Source organism: Saccoglossus kowalevskii, chromosome 16 (assembly GCF_978046115.1).
Source record: "Saccoglossus kowalevskii chromosome 16, keSacKowa6.1, whole genome shotgun sequence".
NCBI classification, from domain to species: domain Eukaryota; kingdom Metazoa; phylum Hemichordata; class Enteropneusta; family Harrimaniidae; genus Saccoglossus; species Saccoglossus kowalevskii.
The window spans coordinates 17,860,158-17,882,550 of NC_140656.1; the positions used below are offsets into that span (position 1 = coordinate 17,860,158).

At 35.4% G+C, this 22,393-nt stretch overlaps 1 protein-coding gene and 1 non-coding gene across 5 annotated transcripts; one reads left to right on the forward strand and one right to left on the reverse strand.

Moving 5' to 3' along the window:
* Positions 1-1,875: 1,875 nt before the first annotated feature.
* On the forward strand, positions 1,876-2,040 carry LOC144354084 (U1 spliceosomal RNA). Its single transcript, XR_013420941.1, has one exon. It is a non-coding gene; the product is annotated as a U1 spliceosomal RNA (small nuclear RNA).
* A 4,412-nt stretch (positions 2,041-6,452) lies between these two features.
* LOC102807763 (Golgi SNAP receptor complex member 1-like) lies at positions 6,453-21,585 on the reverse strand. 4 transcript variants are annotated; one of them, XM_085491146.1, is made up of 8 exons: positions 21,521-21,555; positions 18,489-18,641; positions 14,025-14,130; positions 13,014-13,101; positions 11,829-12,100; positions 10,172-10,201; positions 9,870-9,952; positions 6,453-8,551 (listed from the first exon to the last, which is right to left on the reverse strand). In XM_085491146.1, the coding sequence occupies exons 2-8, from the start codon at positions 18,613-18,615 to the stop codon at positions 8,427-8,429; spliced, it is 831 nt and encodes a 276-aa protein (XP_085347272.1). In that variant the 5' UTR covers positions 18,616-18,641; positions 21,521-21,555; the 3' UTR covers positions 6,453-8,426. The 4 variants fall into 4 exon arrangements, with proteins under 4 accessions (XP_085347272.1, XP_085347271.1, XP_085347274.1 ...); XM_085491145.1 differs by having other exon boundaries at positions 14,019-14,130; XM_085491148.1 differs by lacking the exon at positions 18,489-18,641 and having other exon boundaries at positions 21,521-21,585.
* Between the last annotated feature and the right edge of the window lie 808 nt (positions 21,586-22,393).

Here is a 22,393-nt window from a genome sequence, read left to right on the forward strand (position 1 = left end):
ATTGTTTCTGCTGAAGCTAATTTATCACGAAATGACGCCAGGCAAAGCCCGTTTTATAACCGATATTTAGGGCATTTCGCAGCACATACAAGTTGTTTTTATCGACAGAATTTATTCATAGATCTCAAATTTTACGTATAAAGCCATACCTCTGCTCCATTCCTGTTTAATAATCTTCAGCAAGTCTGTAATTTTCAAATACCACTTGGTTTTGGGGCTTTTATTAACTGAAAAAGCTTCTATAAAAAAAAAACTTTTTTTGAGTATTTTGAATGCGGTTGTAATATTTTATTAATTGATTTTTAATAAATATATCCAAAGGGTATCTTCCTAACTCGCTGTAAATTCCCATAATTGGGGTTCTTTGAGAGACTCGAAGAAGACATCGACAGTAGTGATCACTCATGTCCTCAACTGGTGAGTTGGATGAGAACACGTCACCCCACACATCACTACCATAAAAAAGAATCGATCTTATTAATTTGTTAAAAAGTGATAGTGACAAGGTGATGGACAAACTGTTTAATGCGCCTAATTTAGTTTGAGAGAAAACTGTGTTTTTTTAGCCTCTCTCTTAAGGTGCTTTAGAGCTTCTTTAAATTTTCCATTTGCACTGATTATTAAGCCCAGATCATAATTAAATGTTTTGACTGTCACAATTTCACTGCTCCTCTTGAAGGAAAGTGTCATTGTTCAGACATCTGTTTGATTTGTTAAAAACTAATACTTTTGTTTTTTCTGGCTTTACAGTTAATTGCCATTTATTAACATATTCTGACAAGTTATCCAGACATGATTGTAGTCCATGCTTTGTTCTAGAAAGAAGGCAGTTCTAAGGAGTTTACAGGCGGCTTTTCAAGAATTTGAGGATCATAATCGGAATTGAAGCTGTTGGGAAGGTCATTTAGAAAAAGGTTAAACAGAGTTGGACTGAGATTACAGCCTTGTCTGACACCAATATTGGAGTTAACTGGTTCTGTCAGACCTTCTTTACATTTAACTTTATACTTAATTTTAATATATACATGTTTTAATAATGTTATAACATGTGGCCAGTAATACCATTATTAAGAAGTTTAAGAAACAGGCCATTATGCCAAACACTATCAAAGGCCTTTCGAAGATCAATAAAGCAGGCATACAAATTTATTGCCCTTTTTATTGTCATGCTAAATGTATTTGTTAATAAGCTTTTTTAAAATGAAAACATAAACATGACTGAAAGTCATTTTGAACAGCCAAAACGACTGTTTGAATCATGGTTTCCCGTCGCTTTTACGCGGAAATTATAATGGCATCGCTCCGAACTTGTAAATTAACATCGAAATTGTATCCCGAATATATCCATGTTTGTGCGCGGCATGAAAATAACACACCACATGGCGTTAAGATTGTCGAAAAAAATATTTTGCGGAGCACTACGAAGCGATGTTTCACGCTTGAGTGCATTTGCATACTGGAAACTGGCGGCCATATTCCTTTTTATAACCCAGAGTTATAGTTTTCTGATCAATACGAATACCAATATAATGGAAAAAAATCGCATATAGGGTTCTGTCAAAGATAAAAATCGAGCTGAACCGACTGGCGGCGAGGGCGCTGTCACAAAACTACTTGCGTAATAATTTTCCCAGAATGCCTTGGGCGCCATTTAACAGTTATTTTGTTGAAATATGTTGTTTCTGTTTAATCAAAACCATTTACCTCCATTATTTATCATACATAAAATGTCAGAAATATTGACGCATGGCCATATGACATATATAATAAATATATAAATAGTCAATGCAAAGTAAAGATCTTTTAATCACGACTCACCAGGGATTGAGTTGTGCTTCAATTCATACTAGTATCCATCGAGTCCGACTGTTCAGCATACTTACCTGGCGTAGGGGTTAACCGTGATCAAGGAGGCGGTTCCCTCAGGGAGAGGCCTTCCCATTGCACTCCGGCTGGGCTGACACCTGCGATCACCCCAAATGTGGGTGACTCGGGCGCATAATTTATGTTAGTGGGGGACTGCGTACGCGCTATCCCCTGATTATTAAATTAAGAATAGAAATGAACAGTAATCTCGTTGTAGAAGTTGTTCGACGGGATTCGTTTCCGCACAAGCGGTTCTAACCAGATAGTCTACATGAACGTAAAACTGAATTCTGGGCTAAGTAAGTGGACCAACTGAGCTACTTGAGTGAGATATATGTGCAATGCATCCTCCCAAACTCTTTGGAGAAGTAGAGATGGCGACTTTTGTAAAGGAAAATCATCGGGAATAACTACTGTTTTTAGGTCGATGGTTATACTACCAACACAAGTGAGGGAAACTAATAATTAGTACAATTTTTCTACAATCTTCCTTTCATTGTAGTCAATTCCTCCCTTAAATATAATGGTAAATATGTGTATACTGAAATCCGGATACAGAATGAACATACCATGACCAGACATGAATTACAAGACGAACCTTAAAATACCAGGGAGTGAGCATTGATTCACGGGAGGGGGGTGGTGGTGTCGCCAGTGCATCAGTGACCTGTTATATTGGCTTAGAGGGCTCCCTGGTTATGGATATGGTAAAAGCAATTGATCCACAAGATCACATCTCAAACTGTATAAACTGGACAATGAGCATTACCCCCTGAATGTTACACATTGGGTAGTTTCTGGGAATAATTTTTAATAGCATACCACAGGGAGCCCATTTGACTCCATCTGACATTTTTTTAGATTTTATTTTTCATTCTTTTCGTCTGTTTTTTCGAGTTTAAAAAATGTGAGCTGGCTGGAGCCTTCATCCCTTGTCTATTTCTTACACTAGATACCAGCCGATACCCCCCCCCCCCCTCATAGAGACTGCGTACTACAGTTGATTATAGTTCCTGGGCTCCCTGTGAGCATACATGTGCTAGATTCAACAGCTTGAACTTCAATAAAAACTGCATTTTGGTGGAAAATAATTGAAAAAACCTGCATTGTGAACCCCATACCCTCAGAAAATACTAATGTGAGACCTTTTGAAGGTTTTCCACTGTGGTGACGAGCAAGTTATATTATTAGCCAAAGTTATCATTGCCCACAAAAAAGTTGTAACATTTAAATTTAAAGCATGTTAAAAAGTCCCTCATTATATTTTAATTCTGCTTTATAGTACCGGTAGATATTTTTTTTGCATGATATTGTAATTTCAAAATTTACATATAGTTATTGAGGATAATAAAATATAAATCACATTAGCCACATTAGATTTCAGTTAGCACTGGTTACATGGCTAATAGGCAGAGCCAACACAGGGTCATGTATATGGTCTATCAGGGTTCTCTACAGAGCATTCTAGAGTAGGAGTTCCCAACTACTAGTATTAAATTTTGGATAAACAGAACCAATTCAGCAGAATACAAGTCATTGACATACTCTATTGTTATACAAATTGCCAGATACTGGATGCAATTTTTCTAGGGAGAACACTGTCCATTTCCAGCTTAACATACAAGACAAATACAGACATAAATACCCATCATTAATTTATTCTGTACATTAAGAATCTCAAAACAATACAATAGATACATAATTGTTCTTGGTAACTTGTAAAATAAAATATAAATAACACAGAGGAGGAGCTTTCACAAATAAGAAATACTACTTTGATGCAACATGCACCTAAATGTAGCATTGGTATTCAGGGAAGAATATTCATATATGCTGTTTGGGGGGATGTACCTCTTATTCAAAACATCAGATGGTACCAGTACTGTAAAATACTTTATTTTCGCTTGGAATTAACTTTCGCTATTTTCTCTGAAGGTATGATTCAGTGAAAATAAAATCCAGCGAATATACCTTTTTCCTATATTTTACATTCAACTTTAATATCAAATATCAGTGAAAATAAATTCCATAAAAAACACCCAGAAAGCCTTTTCAGCGAAAATTAATTCCAGCTAAAATAATCTCAATTGCAACAATGATTCCACTTCCTTATTTAGCATGCAATAAACCATCTGTCAAAGCACCCATTACCTCTACACTAATGATAAGCACCAGTTATACATGCATAACCTTAGTCTCCTGCTGCACAAATATATCCAGTTGCATGCAAGTGAAATCTGAAGATGGTAATTATGCACACAAGACGAGGCAGAAACTCAAAAATAATCTTCCATACAGGTGAATATATCTAATATGGAACGACTCGAACATGCAAAAAGTACTTAGAGCGTTAAAGCCATGCCAACTCCAGACGCGTGCTCACATTTTTCAAGAATCACTGGAATCGGGCAAGGCATTTAACAGTCATGCTGAACAGTGAAGCGGTTATACAAAAGTTGTATCGTCAGCCAAATTTTGCTTGAAGCCTTTGTCAAATTGTTACGTGTACTTTATTAATAATTAGCAAGATATTCGCATCAGAAGTTACAGCATATTACATCACTGAGCATTTCCATGATATTGGTTGTGATTGAATTTTTAGTATCTTAGGGTGTCATCAAGTCACCTAATGGACTATGGAGTTAATAAAACAAAATCAATATTTGATTCAGCCAAGATTTTAACCATGTTACCACTGTGTTCGAGTGATCCTTAAACATTACGTACTTCCTAGATTAGTTGCACAATTTAAACAAATGTAATATATCAGGTTTTGATTAATATAACTAAAAAATGCTGCAACTTTCAGATTTGACTTTTGGTCAAGCTGTCAACAAATATTTGCTCTCAGTAGAACTTTAATAACTTTCAATTTTCGCACCATGACGATGGGAATGAACCAAGAGAAATGCGAAGAAGATTTCCTCCTGCTAAAATGCATTATACAATAAATTTCAACTTATTGTTAGTTGACAAGTGATACTAGCAAAATGAGATATCATTCACAACCTAAAATGCATCTCTTGGTAAAGTCCATATATAAAATATACCTGTAAGCTACACATGTCCTAAGGCAATACAAGTGTTCAATTACAGAAAAGCTGGAAAGATAAAGTTTCAATAGACCATGTGCAAATTTCAGCATCACATAGTATTTTTGTCCTCTTATTGAGGGACTGTGTCTGAGTACATCATCAAATCATTTTCATCCTCATTCACAGCTAGTTATGTCATTAGATAGTTCTTGAACAATCAGTCTACCAAACCACGACCTGGCCAAAAAATATTAAGATTCAAAATACTGCAAAAACCTGAACTCGATTTGTACGAATTTAAGCATTCATAAACCACAGACTGTGCATGACCAACATGATCAAATTGAATATCAGGTGTACCACGAAATTATAATTGGCACATTGTGATGCTAATTCTGTTTTCACATTGAAGTTAATTAATCCTTGTATGCCAATACTTCCAAGCTGTCAATGTTAATACAAAAACGGCAACACCTGTAAATGTAGAAAAAAGCTTATCTATGCATTGTAAGTACTGTCAATATCCCCCACTGACAATTTATTATTAAGACTTGTATTTACAGTGTTACAAAAGCAGTGTAAACTGTGTAAACGATTTGCCACAGCCCACTGTCAAAATGTTCATTACTAATTTTCTTTTTATTTTAAATGATTTTTTCAGACTGAGCAAAATCTGAGACAATGTGTCAGAATGAAAAATGTTTATACCCTTTGAATGCCATATTTTCCGCCATTTTGGTGTACAATTTTTTGCACATTTACATGTATATTTCTATAATTTTGGATCAAATAGACATAATTTCATATTGAGTACAGTTCTTGATTTAAATATTTGAAAAAATATAGAACACAATTCATAGTAGTCTGTTTTGTGATTGTTGACTTTGGTGTTCAAGGGGTTAGGACTGTAAACTGCTTTAAATTTCAGAAAAGAGAAGTTTTCCGAGTCAATGAATATTTGTAGCAGTGAAAATTTCTCAAGTGTTCTATGACATAGGGTGTTGGTGACTTTTGCGAAATGTTATCTTCACGAAATGCCATAAAAATCAGTGAGAATTAAACTTTACATTATGTTCTATCAGAGGTACATTACTTGGGGTTTGCAAGTAGCGCGACATGATATCAAGATCCTGTTTCAATCTCGCTCTCTCATAAGTGTTCCCAACTCAGAACAATGCAAATGCGCATGCCCAAGGTAACTAGGATACTGGGCGGTCCAGGTAATTAAAATAGCTGCTTGCGATATGACTGATTACGAGAACTATATTTTCTGTACATTTTCGATGTATTACATTTTTTCACTGATAGTGGTGAGACATGTTTTATTACAAACCTTGAACATTGATACTAGTACATGTCATGTCATTTCAGTAGGTCGTAGCATCAGTCTCGCTATCTACGAGGTAAGACTTGAATGGGATCTTGACATAATGTCACCATACAGTACTATGTGCGCTGCAAACCCCAAGTAATGTACCTCTGGTTCTATATAGTAAAGCACAGTATGTGGACGCCTTGTAATAAGGTTAGCATAAATAAATAAATTAAGAATTGATTCCGCCAAAATTTTAATACAACATTTCAAATCTGTATGTATTTTTCTATAATTTTTAGCCAAATATAATTTCCCGTCACCTACAGATATAAAGTTGCCCCACTTTTGGCGTGTACATGCCTCAGAGCTTGTAATAGGAGAAATACAGTATTGGTCTCTTAATGACACAACTTGCACACAAACAAAGCTCAATTGCAAGGCTTCTTGAAATATATGGACTCATTCATCTACGGCCCCACTGTAATATAATCATACTCAACTGAAATGTAAATAACTTGCTAGTCTGTTAAACAAAAAAGCACGGGCTTGATTGTTTATGACAAAAGCAATAACAAGTTTGAATATTTGCAAGCAAAATTACACTAACAAAGCATTTACTGTCGTGAGATCCAAGACTCACCAAGGACGGGAAAGTAACGCACATATAGTTTTCTAATAGGAGGGTAGTGCAGGCTGAAAAGTGGAAATAACGCTTTTTTTTTTCTCAGCATATCAAACTCCCCACCTGGGAACATGACAATATATCAACAATCCACGGGCAGGGCATAAACCGACAGTCTTGCAGCATTCTCAGTTGTTAAATTTGTCTGTATACAGGCACATAAACACTGTCTAATCCAGAGTAAGGGACTTTATTTTGTAGTCAATTTCCCCAGTTGCCACTTCTTCCTTTTGTGGAAAACATTGATAGGTGCAAAACATATTTGGCTTCATAATTAGGCATTTGTATTACACCCAAAGGTCACACATCCTGGCACTGTCAAGCAATATTGTCCTACAATGACACTAATTTCAATAATTATATCAGATTTTAAGCAATGTTTAAAGCGAGAGGGTCGTCACCAGCGCAACGATAACACACGCTAAAACGCAAAGGCTCATGGGTAGATGCTTGTTTGTAAACAGTGACACGCTATGGCCATCTGACGCATGCGCAGGTGACAACTCCCCTGCTTTAACTTCATTGTACCAGAATGTTTGACCTTTTCAAAGGTCATACACAAAGCGCATTATATTTCTCCTAATATGGTCTTATAAAAATATACTTTCTGACCATCTCATTAATTCTAATATCTGAAATAGTTTCTTGAAATTCATCCTCCTACATTTGTACATTAAATAGCACAAAAATATCCCCCAAAAATGATAAATAAGCATGCAACATCATAAATACCAGCTGTCCCAAAACTTAAACAGTCATAAAGTGTAAATTAACAGAAGTTTGACGACTAGAAAATTGGTGGCACTAATCTCAAGGCAGCCGGCACTTGATTCCTGCTGTCATCAATCTTAAACAGTTCCCGTGATTAAATCATGTGATCTTAATAGCAAACAAGCTCTATATACCATATACCCAGTACTTCTAATAGTGTTGCACTACCATTGGAATATAAAAATGAAACTCCCTTGTTGATTGCAGTTGTTAGGTAATCCAAATGCCAATCACAGTCGAAACACTTTTTTTTTCATGATAGTTTCAAGTTGGGGAGTGCAACTACAGTCAAACCTGTGTTGGACCACCTCTATATAAACCCCATCTGCCCATACCGGGTAGTGCTTACTTTACAAGGTACCCCAGGATAACATATAAGCAACCTATGTAGAAAGAAAGGTCTTATGTGACCGCCCTCTCAGCAGTGTTGTTCAGAGACCCAAATAATAATTAGCATTTCGTTAATGAAACAATTTTAATTTTTTCAAATCAATTATATTTGATTTTGAGTTTCTGCCTTGTAGTTGCAGAACCATCTGGTTATTTTTTGGACAAATACAATGTCAAATGTACAAATTTGTGATCCATAAAAACATATGCCAACCAGTCTATAAAGATCATTGTAATGAAGACCCTGGGTTGTCACTATGTACACAGGTTTGACTGTACTAGAAAACAATGAGTTTCCACCTCTAAGAAAGTACTAAGCATACTGATTATATTTGTTTCATTACGCTACAGCGACTCAAAACATAGGTCAATGTAAGGCATAGAGGAGTATAAGAATAATGCACACGGCAATAACACTTCCGATGATGATGGAGTCTCGTCTTTTTCGTAGGTTTATTCGTTGCACTAGACTGTTTATTATTGGAAAACGGTCTGTGAGAAACGGTTAAGAAAAAAATCATGAAAATTAGTTATCATGTGAATTTAACAACAAATCACAAGTTACGCTTATTTTTTATTGTAGGAAAGTTATATCGAAATAGAGCATTGCTTGACACATGTGCTCACAATTTTCAACAGGTGCATGGAAAAAAATGCATGTTTGAAGTTGTAGTATACAGCGTCTGAGAGTACTTGTTGGTATAGTGATTTACCATGCATGTGCTTACGTACATGAAAGAAGCAATTTTATTGTAATATATGATAATCAGTTTTATGTTTTATTGTGGTATATGATACTGTAAAAGAATTACTAGTAATTATTCACTGGGTTTTAATTTTGCTTATTTCGCTGTCTGGAAAATGCGCTAAATTAAAACCCAGTGAATATGTAAAATTTAGCATAGAACACATTATCTAAACGATAAAACCGTGAATTTAAAACCCACAGAATATGCCTGAAATTGTAAATCAGCAAAATTTAAACCCAGTGAAAATTAGTCATTTTACAGTATTTCGCTGTCTGGAAAATGCGCTAAATTAAAACCCAGTGAATATGTAAAATTTAGCATAGAACACATTATCTAAATGATAAAACTGTGAATTTAAAACCCACAGATTATGCCTGAAATTGTAAATCAGCAATATTTAAACCCAGTGAATATTAGCCATTCTTACAGTATTCAGTTTTAAGAATGAATTTGTATTGGTCTATTCTGCGGTGCCCCTCCCCACCCAATTTTCGAGGTATTATGGTAATGATTATGCTAATAATTAGCATGAATTGAGGGCTGCCAACCAATGAGAAGACAGCTTTATATTTGACTTATGCAATGCTAACACAGGAGTGACCCCCCCCCCCCCCAATTCGGGCAGTATTATTTTTGAAAATGTATGCCTACTTATCTTTTTGGGAAGGTTCCACTCACGGGTTCCCTAACTTCATGACAAGTAGTGAATAATTAATAGCAATGAATACACTTCGTATAGTCCAGTCAAAATAATTTTGTGTGAAAATTACCATGATTCAGAAAGAAAAGGAATTATCAATAAAGAACAATTATTTTTCCAGGACTGGGATATTTTACCGATCCAAGATACAATGAACGCAATATTTGGGTCATCTGGACTTCTATTAGATATGAGCTTCTATTGTAGCAAACATGGTAGTCACATATGTAAACTCCACTGCACTAGACTGTGCATTGACATACTTCACATAAAGTTTGCAAAACACAGAGATGACTGCAAGTTGAACTACAACAAATATCACAGTACAGAAAATGTCCTAACAACAATAGTAAAAGGATACTGACTATGTTGGACACACTATTTGATATCTTTTTAAGAGTTGACTTCTGTGATGACAGATTTTCCTTTGTAGCCATAGCAACACTATAGTAGGAAGTGAGGAAAAAAATCAAATCAAATCAAATCAAGTGAGGAAAAAACAAAATCAATTTCACATTCAAGAGCATATTGGCAACCCTGTACACACACACAGTTGCTATCAATGATAGACAAATTGAATACAAAATTGAATACAAAAATTTGCACCCTCCACATACCTGCCCCCCCCCTGTTCACTAGTTAGATACCAAGTTTAATACTAACCTAATTGCATCATCTGTTAACCTCTCTGTACTGAAATAAGAATAACATTGAAACAATAATCATAAATACAGTTCAACATACTGTGAAAGCATAAATTTTCAGTTGTATTTAATGTCACTGTTGTGATATTTGATCTTATTCACAGACATGGACTTAACAAAAATACTGAAATTGAAACCCAATAAAATAATTTATAAATTCACACATCACTTCAATTATGTTCAGTTTTTATACCCACCTATAGCTACATTGTAAAATCAAGAGCTTTTTTACGATAACACGGTAAATAGAATAATAATAATCATCATTGCTCACGGGATCTACTGATGCTAAATTACTAGTATTTGTAGTTCAGATGCGAGATGCTGAATTGTTTAAGTTATGAAAACATTGAGTTACAAAAATGGCAATGCCAATATTTTTTAAACCAAAATTGTAACTCATAGTTAAAATAACAGTTAACCAAACTTGGAGTTACGAGCAACGTACATTTTTGTTTTTGTTGAATGTATATGTTTAGTAACTCAAACAGGCAACATACAACAACAAAAACAAAATTATGTTGCATGTAACTCAAAGTTTGGTTAACTGTTAATTCAAGTTTGATTAACTAAATGTGGATGTAGTCGCCGTTTAGTTATATTGTATTTTTATCGTACGATTGACTTTTTTATTTTGACCTTTAGTGGCTATAATATTTCACTCTCCGATATTCAGTTTAGAAGTATTTAGAGATTATATTTGTATTGTTGAGGTGAAATCACCTTTGTGTGTCAATGCCTTTCCTACTTCAAGATACAGATGGTCGAGCTACGCGAGAGACGAGGAACAAACGATTAGTATCTAATTAGAAAGCTATACACGTACAAGGGTGCGCGTATAGTGGATGTTCAACAAAAACAAAAATATATGTTGCCCGTAACTTGATTTGACGTTTATATCAAATAATCTAGAATTTTTCAGATGTCAATCTTATCAAACAAGCAATCATGTTGTATCACTAGTGGTGTTCTCACTGAACGAAATAAGCCGTTGTCACAACGCCTTTTATTTGAGAACATTGTTAAAATGCGTGTGTGAACAGAATATGCAGTTGTGGCATCGGCATTTTTGACACCGTCGTAAAAGGGGTGGACCAGATTCTAAGCGGCGTTGTCACACCGGCTTTTGCACAACGCAATGTGCCGTGTGAACATAATACGACGGCCAAATGCCCTCTATCGCCAACTTATTTATGCTTGTCATTACGCAAGATGGTGTCAAACGTTACAGGTCGAATGTCGAACTGGTCAGACGAAGAAACAAGATTACTGATATCTGTATGGAGAGAATCAAAAATTCAAAGAATGATGGACAAAACGTCTAGGGATGCTAGAGTATATGCTGTGATTGCAGAGAAAGCAGCTGAAAAGGGGTTGGACAGGACCTCAAACACTGGTGTTTTTACTAAGTGAGAACGCGAGCAAACAATTCAGCAGATTATTTAATATTTGCACAACAAAAAAACAGTGTAAACACCAGTGTTTTTTAGACGTGCGAGAACGTAGCTACTGTCAACATCTAAGGGGTACAGCCAACAATAGATTCTCTCATCTCTGTACTAATTACATACCCTAGTTACCATAAAACCAAGAGATAAAAACCATACAATACTCACTTCCTCAAGTGTTCATTTTCCTTGAGATAAAGATCTGTTCTTCTGTTCAGTCCTGACGAACTTTTATATGTGTCAATTTCCCGTCGGACAGACCCAAGCAGATCTTCTCGTTCTTTGTATGCGGAGATATTGGCTTTAGTTTTGTTGAATTCATGGGTGTAGTCTTGTAGTATATCTCGATGTCTTTGTAATGTGTGCAAAAGAGCAGCACTTGGAGTAGACATTGCCATATTACTGGTGTATTCAGCCATTTTATCGTTGATACCAGTTAACTGAAAGACAGTATAGGAAGCATGTATATTAGAACCAGTGTCTTATCAAAGAATTACCAAGTTTGTTCTATTAGCTTTTTCACCACTAGACTTTATCGCCAAAATTTTCTGCACACTTTTTTTCTTTTATTCTTCAATATTTCTGGAAATAAACCCTTATTTTTGGAGCCAATAGACAAAATTTGAGTCAATTTTCAGTTTTTACTCAAAAAATTTCTTTATTTTTGTCCCAATCTTCTGAAGGAAAGCGCAGACTATAAACTGGACTATTTTGTGAATTTGTGATGAAAAGAGGAAACTGGGGGTGAAAAGTTTAGAAGCGACTCTCCAATAGAAGCATATACAGCTTTACCATTTTTTTCTCTATTCGAAGCGCATCTCAAAAGACGCTCACATAAAAGCATTTACTATATCAGGGTCCATAGCACCAAGAGCCAAATAACTTCCAAGACTTTTCCAGACATTTTCCAAAACTTTCTTGCATTTTTCCCTAAGACATTTTGACCCTTAAATTCAGGCCAACATCATCACCGAAGCTCATCAAAGTTCTGAGAATATGGTAGTTTCCTGGAGAAAATGGGCATTTCTAAAATGAATTAATAATTATGAAGAAATTTAAAGACTTTCCAGACCTCAAAAAATCCAAAAACTTTCAAAAGATTTTCCCAACGCTATGGACCCTGGATATGCTGATCGTTAAAATATGACTTAATTTGACCATAAACTCATTTTTCATGAACACTACTAATACAGCAAATACAGTATTCTACCTTGGCGAATATCATCAAAGTTTAGTTTCTACATCATGATCTTTTTGGACTAGACGAGGAGAGTTAGTTAGCTGCCTACTTTTTTAAAAAACTACTGCGTTTTAAAAATTATATTTCAATGAATCTCTCACCAGCTGTCTTACCTTGGTTAGGAGCTGTTCTATTTCCATCGCCATGGTATCAAACATTCGTTCACTACTTGACGTACTAAGCAACGGTGACGTATCAGAGCTGTTGAGATGACAAATAAGCATGGGTAACAATAACAAAGTAAATATTTACTGGACAACATTAACACATTGCCTGCTGTAACCTTCCACTGATATATAAAAATATACGAGGGAAAAAAAGTGTCTGCTGGTATAGTGTTCATCACGTCAGTGGTCATCACAGGGGCTGAGTTTTACAAGGTCCCATGCATGTACACAAAATTTGAAAGCAAGCTGCATGACAAGCAACGTGAACTTAAGATTGGGTTTGATGGCAGATGTTAAATCCCCACATGTACCTGCCCACCTTCTCAATTTGGGAGGACACTGGTGAAGATTTATTAATTTAAACACATTGTACATTGCATGCACATGTATCTATACCTTACACCCAGAGATATGTCACTCAGCTTAATAGGTCAAAAACACATTTTTAGTAAATTGATTTTCTAAAAACAAAACATTTTGATACACATTGTGGCCAGAAACATATATATATATTTTCTTATGCAATGCTTCTACCAGAATGACCAACATTCCTAACCACATTGAGCACCACACAAAAACAAGCAACCGCACTGAAAGCTACACAAAGACTCGCGACCACAGAAGTCATTCCCATGTTAAGCGCCGCACAAACAACGCAAAATTGTAAACAGATTTAATTTTGTTCGAAACAAATGTTCATGGAAGTCGAGGAGAAGGACCAAATTCTGCACAACGACTTCCGCCAAAATTACATTCTTGCCGTCCCCCAAGAAAATATACAACTGTTTACAGTATTTCCGGATTGTCAGAAATGGATTTGCGAAGTTGAGTGGATACCTGGTTCAATACGATAACAAGCAAAGCTGAGTGGATACCTGATTCAATACGATAACATGCAAAGCTGAGTGGATACCTGGTTGAATACGACAACATGCAAATTGGATAACGTACTTGTACCTATCATTCTTATAGTCTTTATGGCTGTAACTCGTTCCTAGCTTACTAAATGATACCAGTTTAAGGTCAAGTTCATTTTCAAGCTGTCTGGCTTGTTTTCGTAACTCTGAAATAGACAAGTTAAATTAAATACATATATTTGTATTCATTTCATATTCAATAGTGAAACAAATGACTGTACTATAAAAGTACATAATGATGTGATGATGGAAATGAACATGTTTTGGTATACCATATTTGCTCTACTGGAATTGCATGTAACCTGACATGTAGGCGTGAGTGGCGCACTCATCGACCAAACGACATCAGACCCCACTAACGCCAATCAATACTGAGAATTCGCAAAGTTCACGCCATATTGCAATTTGTTTCAATGAGCATTTATTTTGGTGATCATGTTAACACCGTCAATCAAAGCCGTGTTTGCCTTGTCAGCAAAAATCACAGACTGTTTTCAACAACATGATAAACATTGGGCAGAAATAAACTCTGCCATGAATGGTTACTCCTTGATGGCTGTCACTATCTCACATTCCTGCAATTTGATTGGTATAAACAAAAAATCAACGGAGGAAATGAAAAACTACATCGTTCTGTCAGGGGTGCGTTGGGTTTGGAGCACCGTGGAGAGCGCAATTTACGCTACCTTGTTAGGCTAAATTGCCTGCAGTTACATAAAATTCCTGCTTTGTATATGGTCAAAACTAGTCGTGTACATGCACTACCGTACAATTTTGAGGTTAACAAACATGTAATTTTAACAAATAAGTGCAAGTTTTGTGAACTTAAAAATCAAAACAGTACAAAGAAATCTGGGCTTTTACGGAAATGGAATGTTTGTAATTGAGTAAACATTACTGGTAAATTTAGTCAGTTTTTTAATTCGAAAATGAAGTTGCACTTCTGCTAATTTTAAGGTTGATAAATTACAGGAACTTTCTTGTGAGAACACATTCTATCAAATCACCCATGTATTAGCATTGGGCAAACTATTGAAACAGTCGAGTTGTTCAAAATGTAGTTCCTGTTTATATTGTTTTCTCAATACCAGTATCCCCAAAAATGTAGAACTTCTAACAATTGAACGAGTACTTTCTCCCTAATACAGAGTCCCATGTATTAATTCGGTAGTCAGGGTAAAATAAGCTCATTTAAAAATGTTTGCAAGTGTCCCCAATGTTTTTCCTCGTATATGACCTTACATAGTAGTAAGCAATCTATTTACAAAGTATTAGCAATTTCTAAAACTTTACGAGAATGTATAGATCAATTAAAAAAAAAAAAACTACCGATAGTTCTGAGTAGTTGAGATCTTGTGGCAATACTGGACACTGAAAACTAAAATATCAACATTTTTAATTACCGATAGTTCAATTACCAATAGTACCATACTTCCCTGGTCATAAGCCTAAGGGCACATCTACACCCTCAGCCAACATGATGAATTTTTGTTTAACATTGTAACCATGTTATCACAATCAATTGTGATTTTCATGCAACAAAACATATTTTTTATACACATTTTACTAAACACCTTTACCATGGACTAGAAAATGACGTTTAGTTTACAGAGATGTTTGGTTTATAGAGGTCGCTTACACAAACAAGTCTATAGAGCAGAGACTAGAAAATGGTTTTTGATTTATAGAGGTCTTGTAAATACATGTACAAGCAAATCTATGAAACATGGACTGAAAAATGGCGTTTGGTTTACAATCTCGATTTAGACAGGTTTTAGAGTAGTTTGAGCTTAGTTTTAACTGATGTATGCATGTGATAATTTATGATGCCATAGACGAGAAAAGTTTACAAACGGCAATGCCAACACTGATACACCACATAACTTAACAATCCAAAACAGAAAACTAGAGTTTGTCATGAACCTTATCTAGTAAATTCTAAACAAGAATAAAAAAACTACCACTGTTCAACTGGATAATGTTACCCTGCTGCAAAAAAACAATGACAAAGAGCAGAATAGGGTGAACAGATTTTGTGAGTCTGGGTAAAAGCGTATGCCAAACCCTCTAAACCGACGCTGCATTTTTTTATGCAAACATTGCAGGATGTTTGTGGCATATTTCGTCAGCAAAATGACTAATATTTATGTCTTAAAGTAATGAAACTGTCAACTCTGAAAGAAAATCTCAGAAACTCTACTCGACTGAATATTCACGAGTTGAACTGTTGCACAATTTTTGGTGATTTGCCACTCCCTTCCTCGCAGCTAGTAATGCCTCAAGGGTGAGGATTTTTATCTTGAAAAACTGGGTGATCTGTTCTGCTTGGGTCGCCATTTTGAAAAAACCCTACTCTACTGTATTTTGATACAAGATAGCTGATTGGCTGGTATTTTTGTCGCATATCCCCTACTTGTCTTTAAGGGCACCCATTAAATACACACTGTAGTGTGGTTCAATCTGCGAAGGGTTAGTTTGGAGGGATGACCTGAAAAAAACGTCCCTTGGCTGGCGAAGATGTTACTTATCAAGTACCTTAATTTCATGGTTGACAGTGTTACTATGACCACAAAAATGAATATTCATTGAAACTCATTGCAAGAAGGCGTGAACTTTGCAAATTCACAGTATTGATCTTGCCGACGAGGCATCAGTCTGTCTGATGCCATTCGTCTGGCGAGGGCGCCACTCAATCAACATATCAGTCTATTCTTGGGATTGGGGAGTCATGCTTCAAGCACCTGATATAAGTGACACATACCAGTATGCATTTTACATTTATATATGCATTTGTAAAATTGTGTGTCCTCTGCATTTTATTTGATAATGCTCTACGCAAAAAGAACAAAACAAATTTGAACACAAAAAATTTGTAAATTCAAGAATTCCACAAGAATTTTCTATAATAAACAAACCCAAATAATAATAAACATTTCTATAATAAACAAACCCAAACAAGATGTTCCTTTCATTTTCTTGTATAATACACATTGATGTACATCACATTGCTAAATATGCAAGCAAGTTAGCAAACAACAATGGACATTCTACAAAATGTTATATTGAACTGGTAGGTTATTTTGAATCTGATCTGGGGGACAAGAATTATTTGCATCACGAATCTATTAAGTTCAATGGACATATCCAGGTTTGAATAAAATATGTCTACATGTATAAACAACTGAGATCAGGTTCCGGAATGTTAGAAATGCGTGATTTTGATAAATTTTTAGCACTAAAATAATTGCCATCTTGAATTTAGATTATGAAACTAATACAGGTGCATTTTTTGACCAAAAACCATACTTGACACGCAGGTACAATCAAATAACCGAACATCAACTTTTAGCATCTTGGGGCGGAATTTAGTCACAAAATCACATGGCGAGTCTCTGTCGGACAATCAAATATGAACCACATTACAAAATCAATATTTGAAGTGAAGCATTTTCCACTACGATTAGTCCGTAATGTACACAAGATGTTTCCTGTATAACCATTAGGCTCCTCCTTTCAAATTTTGATTATTTCACTAATGTTAACATTGCGTTTGAGTTTGAGCTTTAAAGGTCGAATATTACTGTCTGTACATGAAATTAGTAGTTGTGTTTACCATGCTCCTGATGCAGAATTCAAACAGTGGTGCATGATTGTAAACTCATAGAATGGGATTAACTGTAGTAAAGACAAATAATACTGTAAAAAGACTAATTTTCACTGGGTTTATATTTCGCTGATTTACCATTTAAGGCATACTCAGTGGGTTTTAAATTCACGGTTTTATCATTTAGATAATGTATTCTATGCAAAATTTTACATATTCACTGGGTTTTAATTCAGCGCATTTTCCAGTCAGCGAAATAAGCAAAATTAAAACCCAGTGAATAATTAATCCTTTTACATTAACAGTCAAACAGGGCAATGCATTAATTTTTGATTAGTAAAACTCAGAAATGCAGTAACTATCAAATTTGATTTCCTCAAACTAGAAGGGGCTTTCATTTAAGTTCTGACGATAATACAACTTTAACCTGATTACCTTTTCATTTTGTTAAATTGTTATTGACAGCAAAATGTTGTAGGTTTTGGGGCATGTGATATGTGTAATGTAATGAATTCAACAGAATAAATTCTTTTACTTGTGTTACCACTGCACTGCATTCAAGATAACTTACGCGCTAAACATTACGTACCACGACTTCCTACAGTTGTGTTTAGTGTGGACGTCAAGTGAAGAAAATAATAAATTTGCAAAACACATCCGGTTTCAGTCAGTACAACTCGCGAAATGCTGTAACTTTCGGGTTTAAACTTTGGCAAAGTTTCACAAAATTGAAATGGTTTTTAACAACCCTTTTATTGTTTCCGGCAATACAACTTTAACAGAAACACATGTACATAGAAATACATTATTAGTCAATAAATAGATGGTAGGTCACTGTTGTAGCTGGGAAACAATGGGTCAGGTTAGTTGGAAGACATGCAGAAAAATGACGGCACACACCATACACCTGTTCATCATACATGGTGTCACTGTTTGTCTTGATATTCTGAATAATCTTCAAAGCACTGGCTGGAGTCGGCTCTTTCTTCAAGTTTTCTGCTGATTCACTTGAATTCTTGGTTTCCATGGTTTAAAACACGGCCTCCTGGGGACCTGCCAATGCCAAAAGAGGCAGAGGACCCATATGAATAAAGTATTTTTTTTATAACCCCTTGAACACCAAACTTTTATCACCTTTTACCCATTATGTCCAAATGTAATAAAAAACTGCTACAACTTTAGTTTTAGCAATTTTTTTGGCAATCCTTTGAGGGCAATGTCAACTTTATGTCATTTTTCACAAAACAAATCTTCATTAAAAAATTAATAAAGAAATTATAGAATCATAGAATCATAGAATCTGCATCTGGCAAGAGGTTGGGGTACGGATTCAATGAAATCAAGAACATCATTTCATGACATGCACTAACTAATGATTCAACAAGTATCTACTTTTATAAAGACAAGATATTTCTACAGAGTATCATTTTCTAACAGGAACAGAGAAAAGTACAGAGCATGTACATGTACCATATTTTCTCTATTAGAAGGACATCTTTAATACAGGCACACATAAAAGAAACTGTGTTTCTGATAGCATTTTGTACACTGGACTAAATAGGTATTTTGTGAAAGCCCCGCACTTCTAATAGAGAAAATACTGTAGTCATCATGCAATATATGGAGTACATGGGTGGCTGGCAAAGATCTAAGTCCCCATATATGCATGCATTGTTTCTGTCATGTGCAACTACATTTTTTGAAAATGATATTTACATTGTACTTTAATTAAATTACAACCCAGAAAATATTGCTTTGAAGATTAAACTTGTAAGGTATTGTTGCTTTTAGTTTCAGGCACCAAACCAAGTACAAGTAAAGGCATGCATCACAGGCTAAAAAAAGTTGAATAAAAGAGTGTGCCCAGTATGCAACAAAACTGCCACATTGCAATGTACACCTTTATATTTCAGTGATATCATAAAAATTTCACTCAAAATTGCAGAACAAATTCAATGTGTGAGAGAAGTGGTTTGTTGCCACACTTAAACTGCAATGATGGCTGTCTGGATGTTACTTTAGATGATGTGACTTTTCACCAGAGTGAGAACTGACCAATCACTACCCTTGTCTCAACCATGGAGCTTGTATCACCAGACTAAGTATAGTTGTAATTTTCAGCTTATACATTGTTTATATGAAATTTGTACAGGCGCTACACAATGACCTCCGTTCTTTAAAAAATATATAAAGGATGGGAAGCAATTTCATTTTTTAATTATTCAATATTGACAATGCTGAAAAATCAATTTTATACCAGCCAAATTTTTGTATTTGACTTGCACAGCATACAGATCCTACAGTTTCATGGCTCCTCTGACTAGACATTTTTTCCCAACCCTGAAGCCCCCACTCCTAGTGACATATTTCTCCCTTTACCAAACTCGGTAGTTAAGCAGAGAGACTGCATCAACTAATATCTCAAACATTTTTATAAAAACTATTAAGTGGGAATTTCTTCAAGTTTGTGTAAACATGATTTGGTACTTGCTGAGCCATACATTTTTATCTTTATTCGTTAGCGTATTTTTGGGAAAAAATATGCATCACAGTATTATAGTTGAATGCAAACATTAAAATAGTGAAAAAATTTCTGCACCCCCCCCAAATAACAGCATCCAAGATCCACTAGGACAATTACCAAATAAAACATGGCTACGCTTACAACATTTTTGTTTTGTAACAAACTCTTCTGAAATAAGTTTAGAATGGATAGATTGTTTGTGCTGGGTTATTTTCACTGGTTCAACAGTTTTGAAAAACATGTTTAGTTCAGTTTCACAACAACTGCATATCTGTACCCCGGTACATTGGAGAAGTGGAGTGAATTTCCGGGATGTGTCAACACCCTTGTTATTCACTGCCTTGACATGCCTAGCTGATAAACTGAACAAATGTTGACATTGACATGTCATTAGGGAATTAGCTTTCCAAGCTTGCTACAAATTCCTATAGCTTATTGATGCATTATAGCATGAATGAATGCAATTCTCTTTAAAATATTTTTTTCATGTCTGCTTCCCAAAACAGCAATTTACGCAAATTATTTTTCATTTCAAATTTACAAGATGATAGCAGTATACTGCTAGTGTTCCTTTTAATTAAACTTGGCAAATGAATACATGTCTGAGAAAAAAAACACAATTGTAACCGTTCATGACTCTACTATAAGCAATTGCGTACTGTAATTTATGTCATCCAAGGATGGGTCTTTGACTTTTAATGTTTGTTTAAATTGACCAGCATAGTGCAAACATGGATCAGATCACAGACCATATTACCTGAAGCACTAAATGAACCAGGTACTCAACAAGGGAGTGTTCTGATGAACGCATTAGAATGCATTTTCCATTGAAAATAAAAGTCTGTATACATCAACACTGCTTTTGTGATCATACTAACCGTCTTTGCGTACTTAAGCAGAAAATATGAAAGTGACAATAATTTAAAGTCCCAAACTATAAATAGTCAACAACCTGCAGGCAAGAGACACGTAATACACTAATGTAACACGTTGTAGTAATAATATACAGGGGCTGTTCAGACCGACTACACAAACACTAGCAACTAATTAATACTATTATACTCCGTCCATGTCTCACAATTCCACGATAATTATATTATAGCTTTAGATCACCGGTATTACGAACCAAGACGGGGCGACATATTTGTTTGTTTGTGTATACCAACATAGACAAAACAAAATATAGTTTGCAAAGCTGCGCCGGAAGTCTCCGACAACATCATACATGTACACGTCTGTCATTTCCATTTTAACACCGCTTTACAAATTACAACTACCACCCTTTACTATGAGGAAGGAAGCCCGGTAATACCACCACAGTCGCTGATGCTTTATATCCCAAAAGGTAAACCTTAACGATGACTGAACACGGCTTAATTGGAAACTTGCAACGTGTCTTATCACTTACCTTCCCATTGATTTGAGGTCGCCATTTTGTGTAGTGACGTCATGCATGAAAACAACATATTTGTTGGTGGCGCTGTTTTATCTGGTCACGTCAGATTCATGCGTCAGATGTGTATTGTGGGCATTACGCCACAACACACAGCATATGTGACGTACCGTGTACCTGGGCTTCTTGAATTCTTGGTCGCTATAGGAACATGTTGAATACACAATATCACACAATATTCCTGTGTGTAATGTTTGGAGTTTACAATATTCCTGTGTGTAAATTGTTGAGAACACAAAATTACCGTGTGGAGTTTATATGTTTCATGTGTGTTAAGTGTGGAGTTTACAAGATTCAGTGTGTAAAATGTGCAGTTCACTTTATTCATGTATATGGAAGGTGTGGAGATTACAGGATTTCTGTGTGAGTAAAATGTGGGGTTTACAAGATTCCTGTGTGTAAAGTGTGGAATTTAGAATATTCCTGTGTGTAAAGTGTCGTGTTTACACGATTCCTGTGTATAAAGTGGAGAGTTTAGAATATTCCTGTGTGTAAGTGAGGAGTTTATATGATTCCTGTGTGTGTATATTCCCGTTTGTAAAATGTGGGGTTTACAAGTTTCCTGTGTATAAAGTTTACAATGTTCCTTTGTGTAAAGTGTAGAGTTTACAATATTCCTATGTGTGAAGTGAGGAGTTTATATAATTCCTGTGTGTATATTGCAGTTTGTAAAATGTGGGGTTTACAAGTTTCCTGTGTGTAAAGTTTACAATGTTCTATTGTGTAAAGTGTGTAGAATAAAGATCCATGCATGTAAAGTGTGAAGTTTGCTATATTCATATGTGTAAAGTGTCCTGTTTACGCGATTCCTGTGTGTAAAGTGTAGAG

Coding starts and splice junctions, on each gene's coding strand:
- LOC102807763 (XM_085491145.1), bottom strand. CDS start 18,615: ATGGAAACCAAGAATTCAAGTGAATCAGCAGAAAACTTGAAGAAAGAG. Junction 12,101..13,013: donor TAGAACAGCTCCTAACCAAG/GTAAGACAGCTG, acceptor ACTGTCTTTCAG/TTAACTGGTATCAACGATAA. Junction 9,953..10,171: donor TTAACAGATGATGCAATTAG/GTTAGTATTAAA, acceptor TTCCTACTATAG/TGTTGCTATGGCTACAAAGG.